Source organism: Brugia malayi, assembly GCF_000002995.4.
Source record: "Brugia malayi strain FR3 genome assembly, contig: Bm_v4_ChrX_scaffold_001, whole genome shotgun sequence".
Taxonomy (NCBI): domain Eukaryota; kingdom Metazoa; phylum Nematoda; class Chromadorea; order Rhabditida; family Onchocercidae; genus Brugia; species Brugia malayi.
The window spans coordinates 22,129,372-22,140,425 of NW_025062479.1; the positions used below are offsets into that span (position 1 = coordinate 22,129,372).

An 11,054-nucleotide genomic window follows, 5' to 3' on the forward strand; every position below is an offset into this window, starting at 1 on the left:
CCTACTTATGATCTTTCTTAATGTTCCTTTCGTTTATAAATTAACGTATACTCAAACCATCTTTATTCTGTTACTATTCTGGATTTAAAACTTTAAATCTTTTACCAGAGATTTCCACTGCTTCTAAGCTAGCCTTAAAATATTTACATTATCTTTTGGTAGATGTAGCCATCGAGTCAAATTTTTCTCCCGGCACTGTCTTCATTGGAAATTATTAAGCAATCGAATGGTTTAAAAACTTCAATTAAAATTTTCAAAACATATTTCAATTCAATTCTAATTTCACCTCTTCAATTCATATTTCGATTCTAATAAGTAATGAATCGATGGATTATTTCAAAATCATTCAAAGAAACAACTTTTTATATTTTCAATTTTGGCTATTTTTCCTTTTGGGAGAACATATTTTGAGACATTTTTCGAGATATTTCAAGGAATTAATACTATTCAAAGAAACATTATATCAATGCTAACATTTGAAACATACTAAAATTTTGTGCATTTTTAATTGTACAATTTTTTGAAATACCTTAAACGATCATATTGAATTCTGACTGAATTATAATTATCAATTAATTTGAGATTATTATCACTTCGTTTTAGTTTACTTTCTCATTAATATTAATTTTTTACGATTCATTTGAATAGTACCGCTAATAGAAAAGAATTTAAACTGTAAACAAATCATATTTTCTATTTACAACATATAAAAATATTTTGTGTAACTAAGATAATATAATTTAATTGTAAATTCAAAGAAATTTTTTTGAAAAAAAATATTTTTGAGATAGAAATATCTTTATTCTTTTCCAATCATTTCAATAATAAAAAAAAAAGTGTGTGAAATGTTATATCTGATTTTACATTTCATATGGTATACACACACACGTCAAAGCTCATCTCACGACATTTATTTCAAAGTTTTACAGTTGAATGAATAATTCAAATTTTGTAAATAACTTATTTCTGGGTAGATTTTTTTCAACGTGCACTTCTCACTCACTTTCATCAGTTTAGCGCATCTACTACTCCATCATTTTGCAACAATTTAATAATATTTAAAGGGCAGTATTTCAACTATTCATACCTGATAAGCGGAAATGTTCCTACGCATTTCCGCTGCGCCACTCTGTCCTGCATTTATTGCAAATGATTATTACATGATTAATGGATTGATTTTTATTTTTCAGTTTAGACTGCTGCTTGAATGAACGAAGCAGCATATTTTAATTTACTCAAAACTTCAAAGTAGTTTTATTTTGAAAATGAAATTTAAAATGGATATTTTAAAAGTTGAACTTTAATCAAGTTTATCATCATTATATCACTATCAATAAATTTGACAAACTTATAAATTAAACCATATTAGATTGGAATTGAAACCATTTAATAATCGAAATTGCATTCTGCCGTGGGAAAAAAAAATTCAAATAAGCTGAACGGAGTATCTATGAATCATTCCAGATGTTTTCTTGATATCAGTAATAGGAATGCATTATTTTATTCCATTTTTCCCTCTCTCTCTGTTTCTATCTCTCTCCCTCTCTCTCTAAAATCTATTATACAATATGCCAGTTTGTGACTAACCTTATATATCGAAGAGAAGAGAGTAACGTGTTTCAATTTACTGTTTAAAATTAGGTTAACCATAGCATTGACCTCGATAACATTTTCACTGATAATAATGTATTGTTGGCAGAGTTTGTCACCAACGGAACATCTTTTATCAAACAACTATAACCATTCCAATTGTCACATATTAACATTCTTTCTTTTCTCTTTCCACTTTTATAGATTCTTTGAAAAATTCATCTTAAAAAGGAATATTGTTGTTATTGTTGCAAGATTGCTCTTCACATTAACACAATTTCATGAAAAGTTATGAAAATTAGTTCTAAATGTTTAAGTTATTTTTAGCTTATAAACATAAATTTGAAAAGCTAGCACAAAGGAAGGAAAAGTCAAGTTTACAGCAAATATTACTTGAATAATAGAAAGATTGAAAAAAATGAATAATTAGGAATAATTTTAAAAATGAAAAAATAGTAGTGGAGATGAATAATTTCCGTTTATAATGAGCAAAATTCGAGACTGACCTATACAATCAGTATCGTTTACCACTAATCATCATATGATGAGGTCATTTCTAGGATTGTAACACAGCTACGAATGGAAGAAGATGATATTCTACCATGCAACTACAACAAGGTCATTTCCAGAGTCCTTCACCCTCCTTTTTCGATTTGCCTCGGCGCTTTATGACAACAATCACTAATGAATCGATCAGACTATTTCATGATCATACGGTGGAGCGAATGATTGAATCTATTCCTCAATTTTTACTTTCACTTAATATTCCATCCACCATTGAAAATCATCGAATTTATTTATTACTTAAATTAACTAAATTTTATCCTACTAGCATTAGTAGAATAGTCTTTTGTTCAACAGTTATCATTTACCAATTTAATTAATTAAGATTTAATAAATGGGATTTATAAAAAAAAAAAAAAAAATCGTAGAAATTAATTTTATTCATATTATATAAATGGAAAATTTACATATCTCCTTTTCATTTTGTTGAAATTTGAAAATATTCAGATAATTTATTAATAAATAATGAATATGTTTACAGCCATAATCTTATTTAAAATGATCTAAAGTACCATGCAGAAATATTGTTTAGAGATTTACTTTTTTGCAACAAACCATATTTATTGATAATTAACTTATTTACTGGTTTCATTTTTTCACTTAACATGAATTAAAATTTTTCTAATTGAGTTCGTTGACATGAATAGGCCAATTTTTTTTGCATCTATTTTTCATTGGTATAAATTTCATTTCATTTTTTTTAGGATGCATATCAAATTGACTTTATAATGAGAAAGTGAAAAAATATTTAAATTTAGGTTTTCAGTAGTTATTAATTTTCTTTCAATAATGAAAATGCTCCAATTATATTCCTATGGAATTTGCCGGAAATTTCTAGCTTTCTTATTTGAATGTCATTTTTTTCTTTTTTAAACGGAATTGGATCATTTAATCAATACGTACTATACTTGCGCTAAAGATAATCTATAATAAAATTATGCGTCAAAAAAAGCAGTGAAATTTCAGAAAATTTAGTAAATGTTATTTGAATAGCTTGAATTATTTATTGTAAAAAGACATTTCTGCTAAATTTGGAGACAAAGAGAAAGCGCAAAAGGTCGTCCTGAGCGGAAAAGAAAGAAGACAAAGAAAATGAGAAATAACAGTTGGCTTATTGTTGCTTTGCTAATAAGGCTGATTAAAGCATCACTTTCTTAATTAATTTATTGCATATTCAATCTCTCCAAAAATGGTCTTCTCAAATGTATATAATAAATAGAGCACAATGAAATATAATAGTTTGGCGATTAATAGAATCAAAGGTTTGTTCATCACAATTATATCGGAGCGATCAGTGATCGGTATTGTTTATTATTTCTCATGTGGAATTCAATTTATTTTACTTTACTATTCTTTCTCCTCTGCTATTGTCCTTGACCGCAATAGGAAAAGATTTGAGCAATAAGTTGAAGACAAAAATGAAATAAATGAATAGTTAAAAGCATGAAGGTGTAAAAGGTGGTGGTAGAAATTTAATCTTTCAGCTTTAGAAAATCTTTACACATTTCTTTCTTTCATAAATTACTAGTTGAATTTCAAAAACAAAAAGTTATATAAGTTTTTCTTTTTCTTTTTTTTTCTTTTTTTTAAGAAAGGAACGAAAATTATCAAATGGAGGAAGAATAAAGTGAAATGGTTCTATTACGAAAATATTCAGGTATAATTAATTGATGATCACCTGGGTAATAATTCTTTTTCTGTATAAAGTTCTAAATACAAAACCATCGGTTATTAGCTTTACAATCATATTGAATTACTAATCGAGTGAGCTTCTTTGCATGATTTGTTACACATGTAATTATTAACATACTTTTTAACAACAATAATTCATTGATAATTAATATTCCACTGTTTAATTAAATGTTGGATGTTGTAAAGTGAACAAGAGAGAGACAAAAGTAGTTACTTTAAACAATCGTTACAATCTGTTTTGATAGATTTTATTTATTTGTCCTTTCTCAGTAATAATCGACTATTTTCTCAAATTAATAAAATATACACTAATGTAATTATCAGTGGCGCAAAAGACTCAAAAAACAGAGAAAAAATGATAAATGTAATTTATTTACGTCACAGAATGATATACAAAAGTGAAATGATAAAAAATTGTTAGTTGTGGGAAGTTATCATAGAGATTATCATGAAATTGTGAAAAGTTATCATAGAGGTTATTATGAAATTGTGAGAAGTTATCATAGAGATTATCATGAAGACAGAAGTATTTTTTTTACAGGAAAGAAGAAGTTTTATTTGAGTGAGATATGCCGGGGAGAAGTGTGGATGAAGTATAACAAGTTTACATTTTTGTTGTTTTTGTTAACAAATCCCTCAGCTAATTTCTTAAAATCGTGAAAAACTTTGGCAAGATTTGAAGCACTTTAATTTAATTTAGGAATTGATCTCGACATAATTGAAAGTCGAGAATATACTAGAATGAATTGTTCAAAGAGAAAAAAAGAACTCCGATGCCTATTTATATGAAAATAACACATATGTTTAGAAAAATTATAAATTAGTTTAATAATTAATGAAAATGATAAAATCTATAATGAATTCAGTACACCTGAAGCACTATAACAGCCATATGTATTCACCTTTTCCTCAAATAAGACCTAAGTGACTTTGAATCACGTATTTTGATACTGAATCGATCAATATAACAAGTATTTATTATTATTAATACTTTTATTATTACGTTATTATTATTATTATTAATTATTACTATTTCATTATTCAAACAACAAAGTCAAAGAATGCTTCTGGCACAGTTTTAAAATGTTATTCATTTCGAAAAAATTTTCTTTATCTCGTTTATTGGATTGTATATTATACAAAATTTAAATGTCGTAGAAATGTTAGGTTATTTCAACTCGATAAGAAGAAGTGAGAATTTGTTCTTAAATTTTTTGATGACATTTTGATAAAATATGCAAAATTTTCATTTATTGTCTTTTGCTCCTTTATTTGAAGTTCATTTTTAAGCTATACGGCAATTATAGGACTGATTTAGTGTTAGATCTTGATGAGACATGCAGTAAATGTTTTCAAGATTAAACTTGAAATTTGGTTGATTTATTTGAATTAGCTCTAACTTACAGAAAAATTGAGGCAATTAGGTTTTTTGACTGTTATAATAGCGGTACCATTTCCATGGTTACCAGTGGTACCTCATATCATATTATGCTGACAAAATCTACCTGAATTGATCTATTCCCTTACAAACAAACCATTGATGCATTGAACTGTCTCTTATTACGTTTAACAAAAATTAATTTATCCACTCAATAATCTGTAAAATGTTCAATGATGTGAACATAATCTATTATTAATTTATTTAGTGCATAAGAAGGATGTGAGAGGGTAAAAAGAGGAAAAAGAAACATTATGCATGCATGCATGCATGCAATTTAAATACTACATCAGTAGTACTCTTTGCGCCTGCAATCCAAATAGTACATCAATAGTACTCTTTGCGCCTCTTCTTCACACTGTCGCACTTAACTGATACATATTGATAAAAAATGTCTTTTGCAAATGACAATCAAATCCAGTCGCTTGCTTAAATATTTGTTATAGAATTAGTCACAGTCTTTCATTTCTCAATTTTTAATTTATATTTGATCAAATTTGATGCAATAAATAATACATTACATTAACTCTTAACATGCAAGTGCATGTGCACATGCATTTGCATGCAGATAAAACTAGTCCTATATGTTAAGATTATAGAATGAATTAAGGTTGTAGAATGCTTTTGGAATTGAAATATCCGAACTAATTTTTAGAATTCATATTTTGGAAAATAATTTCATTCATTTGAAAGCATTATGCATGCATGATGAATGTGTCAGTTTGTGTGCATGCATACATGCATGTGTGTGTGTGTGCGTGTATGTCAATGCTAATATAGTAAACTATGTATGTTTATTCCCATTTACTGGTTCTAAAATCAATTTTTACTATTTGCTTGTGATAGACTTTATAGTATGAATGAATGAATGTTCAGAGAGAGAAATGAGTGACTAACTAAATTGACTGATTACTAAAAAGATTTTTGAACAAATATTTCATTCACTCTTTGCTCCCTTATTTTCTTCCAATGGAAAATTTTGAGGATAAATTGTTCCCTTCTTCCTATATTGTAAAAATAAAAATAATAATAATATTAATAGTAATTGCATACAGAATGAAAAATATTATTAATAATAATATTATTATTATTATTATTATTATTATTATTATTATTATTATTATTATTACTATTAATAATACATTCAATTCATTTATTCCATTTACTCATTGTTAGAAAGTTATTGTTTTGAAAATTATATTAAAATGAAATAATTTCAATATTATTTTATCAGAGTAATTGCATACAGAATAAAAGATGAGAAATAGAAAATGAGTGTTAAATTAGCAAAAATTAAATAAAATAAATCGATTAGCAGATTTCATATATCGTTGTATAAAAAAAGCTGCGCAATTTTGTTTACTATTGCATGCATAAGTATTTCATTTTTTATTTGCAGAAAATTGTTTATGTACTACTGTTTGCATTTTCGTTAAAAAATAAGATTTAGATAGAATTTAACAACTTTTACACTAAATTCGATAAATGAAAAAGCGGAATATTAGCCTTTGACATTTATCTAAATCTTATTTTTTTCTCTTTTACTTCGTTTTTAATTAAAGATATAACTTAATTAGCATTTGAACTTATTTAATTCGAATACTTCATTAGTTTGCAAATTAGCTTAGCAATTGTGCAAATATTTTCATAAAAAAAAAAAAAAAAAAATCGAATTTTACATTTTTCATTAATTTTGTTGATTCAAAAAATCAAAGTTTAATTAATATGAGCGATTGCTTAACAATTTTTTTACTTCCGACAACTTATTTACTCTAACTCTAATATTGTATAATGGTTGGCTTTTTTAAGTGCTAACCTTATCAATTATATCTTTTTGTTTTACACTAATTCGATTACTGAAATTAAAAGAAAAGAAAAGAAATTAGAGCCTTATCAAATGAAATTTTTTATCAAAAAGATAAGTATAAATATGAAAGAGCAATTTTTTTCAATTTTTTTACTCTAAAACAATATCTTTTATAATTATTAAAAAAATTTCAGGCTGTGAAAAATTCAAATACATTTAGCAGTAGCAATATTTTAGTTCAATTCCATTTTATTCGTTCAATTTCAAACTTTCTTCGACAATTTTCAAACGTGAAGTAAACATTTGCCGTCAAATATTCATCAAAAGAAAATGATTTCAAATGATGCAAATGTTTGTCTTCATTTAATTGATCTATTTTTATATACTTTTTAAAATTAATACAAAAAATAAAATAAAATTCGATAATATGTTTTATTGTTTTGCAAAATCGTCACTTAATTTATCTAAGTTCAAATTTTCTTTCAATTTCTATCCAAATATTTACTCAGAAAAAAAAAGAAAAACAATTAGCTACAATATGAAAATAAAGTTAATATACCACAAAAAAAAAATTTTTTTTTAATACTTCATTTATCATTAATATTGAAATCTTAAATCTTTTTCAGTTATTTGACAATCACAAATTAAGTAAACAAATCGAAGATGCTAAATGTAATGGCGATTCTACCATGAATGGTTATTTGAAAATTTTCCTAAACTATTCAATAATAATTATAATAAAAACTAACTATTCAATAATAAAAGTTTCAAATTATTCCATTTCATACTCAACAAATTTAATCCAATTTTATAATACATTATTAAAATTTAAAAAATTGAAAATATTTAGAAATTAGTTATGGTCCAGGCGTAGTTCAAAAATTGTGCGCTCGTTTTTTGCAATTATCAAAAGAGTCAAATGTAGTGCCACATTTGCGCTCACCACGCTTTAAACGACGAAAAGCATCATCAGCAGAGAATAATTTCACTGTAATTAGTGAAATTCGTCGTTGCACATCTTCAAAGATAACGTTAGTTCTCTCTCTCTCCCTCTCTCTCTCTCTGTTCGAAATTTTCAAATTTATTAAATTTATTTTATTTCCCAAATTTTATTGATATGAATAAAATTTTGAAATCATTAACATTACATTGTTTAATAATTTTTAATTACAGAAATAAAATTGATCTTAATGCTGAAACAAATGATATGAAGAACCATTGTGATGAACAAAACTATAAAATAAATTTTGTACCAGCATCAATGAAGGTATACTTCTTAAAATAATATTAGAAATATTACCAAAACAAAACTTTGTAATTAATTATTCACCTCTAACTTTTATTTATTCATTCATTATTTGTATTTGCTTTAAATTTTTGTTTCAATGATACAAATTACTACAAAAACTACAAAAATTATTGCTATCACTGCATATAACAATTAGAAATTTCAATGTTTACCTTACGAAGAAAAAAAAATAAACAATAAAGCAAAGAAATCAATAATTAAATTATAAATTTGAAAGAATTCACACCATTCTGTTGTTTTATAATTTTTTTTTTTCAAATAATATTTATTACAGGTAGTTGACAGGGTAGAATTAAATGGTACATATTTATATCATGCTACTGTAATTCCCTCTGATACTAAAGCAAATCGTAAAGCAAAAAAAATTGAATCAATAAGAGAAAAGTTTGAAAAAATCTCCGCAACCTCATCAACTCTTCCATCTAAGAAGGTTTATTATATATTACTATTCTATGAATAATTATTATTATTACTATTACAACTGAGGAAGAATTTTTCCTTTTTTTGATCTTTCAATTAAAACTTTTTTATTTTTATAGGTTAATAAAGTTCGATTTCGACGAGACTGTAATAATATACCTATTGCGAATGCTAAGAAATCTGAATCTGTAGAAATGAAGGGACAAATTGAAAAAGTTCAACATGATGGTATCACCATAAAGTTTTTTTCTTTTTTTTTTATCGGTATGTAACAATTGAAGAAAAGCAAATATTTAAATTAATAAATCAGATAGTAAATGGAACTTAAAGTTTTTTTTTTTTTTTTTTTAAATCGAATTATAGCTTTTTTAGAAATCATTGAGATGAAATGAAACAAATGACATATGCAACAATCGATTTTAGGAAATATAGTAAAAACGGTAGTGAAATTGGCACCATCTGATGATGATAATCTAACGATTACAGAGCTTCCCACAATATCAACCATATCATACTTACCCAATTTCCAGGTAATTTTAGCTTAGGGCAACAAAAAAAAAAAGAAAAAAAAAATCACTAAATAATATACTATGAATTATACAGTAAAGTTAATAAATTACAAAAGTATTACTTATAAAACATTAAAGGGAAATAAATTATGTATGATAAATTATTCAATCGAAGCTAACCATTCGTTTTATCAACAATATAATTATTTATTCAATGATTAATTAATCACTGTGTCATTATCATTTCTTTTTTTTTTTTTTTTTTTCACTCCCTTTTCTTTCATATTCCCACAAAAATAAATAGCATAGTAATCTTATCTGTAAATCATAAAATGTTTATGCGCAAAATTACAGCAGGAAGAGGTAAACGATCAGATAAAAAAGTCTGAGAAAGAATCTGATGAATCAAACATAGATGGATCATTTGAATTTGAAGATATCAAAGCTACTTCCATCATTAGCAATAATACTTCAGGTAATTTATAAAAAATTTATATCTATGCTTATCAATATTTGTTGATATTTTTCTAATTTTAATTATTCGATAAAAAATTTTTCTATAAATTACATTGTATTACAAAAATTTTCGTATAAAATAGAAGTGCATTTTTTCATTATTACTAATTGTAAAGTTATTTTTAATTCGAAAGGATTTTATTTAAATACAACAACTGATTAATTTTTTCTTTTTTTTTTTTTTTTTTTATTGCAATTAAAACAAAAATGATAATTACTTTCATTACACTTATATTAATATAACTAAAATTTATTGTATTTAAATACTAATATGTCACAGTCACGTGTGACTGTTATTTAACTTTAATATTCATTTATTTGTGTATTGAAAAGCTTTCAATATTATGGCTTTTTTGATTTTCGATTTGGATTATCTGAAAAGCTAATAATGCAATGGTTATCAAAAATTTATACATTTTCACTTTTTCATTTTTAGCTTATTTCCATTTTTACATTTTAACAAATTTTGCCATCATACATGATTTACAAAATTCTTTAAACAAATTAGTAAAATATTATTTCTAATCGATAGAGAGAAATTATATTAAATAAACTGTTTCCTTAAGAACTGAGTTTTATCATATACAATTTCAATCTGAAACTTATTAGATTACAAATTTGTTAAATCTCAATGATAATTTTATACTTAGTAAAATAAGAAGATGGAAAAGTTTTCTCAAAAACTAATAAACAATGCTAATAAATGATTTAATAAACAATTTCATAATGTTTTACAAAAGTAAATGAGAAAAATTTATTGCAAATAATTTAATTAATTTAATTTTGCAGTTAAAATGGCTGATAGAAAGCAGAACGAAGAAGATGGTTTAAAAGAAATTCATCGTTTACTAAAAAAATTTAGCACAATTCGAGAACAACGAGCCAAAAAAAGCTTACAGAATGATTTAATCGCTAAAACTAACAATAAATTTGATACGAAAGATCACAATCAATTGACACAATTACAGGTATAGAAAGAATTCAAAAATTTGACATTTATATCATTTTATTCAATTTTTTATCTTAGAATTAAATTTGTATAGTAAATATAGTTTAAATTTCTTCTTATCTCTTAATGCTTAAAATCGAATTAGGAATGCAACTACCAAATTACTTTAAAAATATGAAAGTATTTAGAATGTTTTAGTAAAGTTAACTTTTTTTTTGTTTTCCTTTCTTTCTTTCTCTTCTTCATGTTTACAAGTTTTA

The 11,054-nt window shown here is 24.9% G+C and overlaps 2 protein-coding genes across 2 annotated transcripts; both read left to right on the plus strand.

Moving 5' to 3' along the window:
• Positions 1-3,379: 3,379 nt before the first annotated feature.
• Bm13043 (Uncharacterized protein) lies at positions 3,380-3,780 on the plus strand (the record flags this gene model as incomplete). The annotated part of the gene is made up of 2 exons (XM_043075736.1): positions 3,380-3,455; positions 3,746-3,780. 2 exons carry the CDS (start codon positions 3,380-3,382, stop codon positions 3,778-3,780), a joined length of 111 nt encoding a protein of 36 aa, XP_042931670.1.
• A 3,641-nt stretch (positions 3,781-7,421) lies between these two features.
• On the plus strand, positions 7,422-10,819 carry Bm13592 (Uncharacterized protein; the record flags this gene model as incomplete). The annotated part of the gene is made up of 9 exons (XM_043075737.1): positions 7,422-7,442; positions 7,718-7,787; positions 7,942-8,122; positions 8,265-8,358; positions 8,675-8,830; positions 8,940-9,048; positions 9,244-9,350; positions 9,684-9,804; positions 10,635-10,819. The coding sequence occupies 9 exons, from the start codon at positions 7,422-7,424 to the stop codon at positions 10,817-10,819; spliced, it is 1,044 nt and encodes a 347-aa protein (XP_042931671.1).
• Positions 10,820-11,054: the final 235 nt, after the last annotated feature.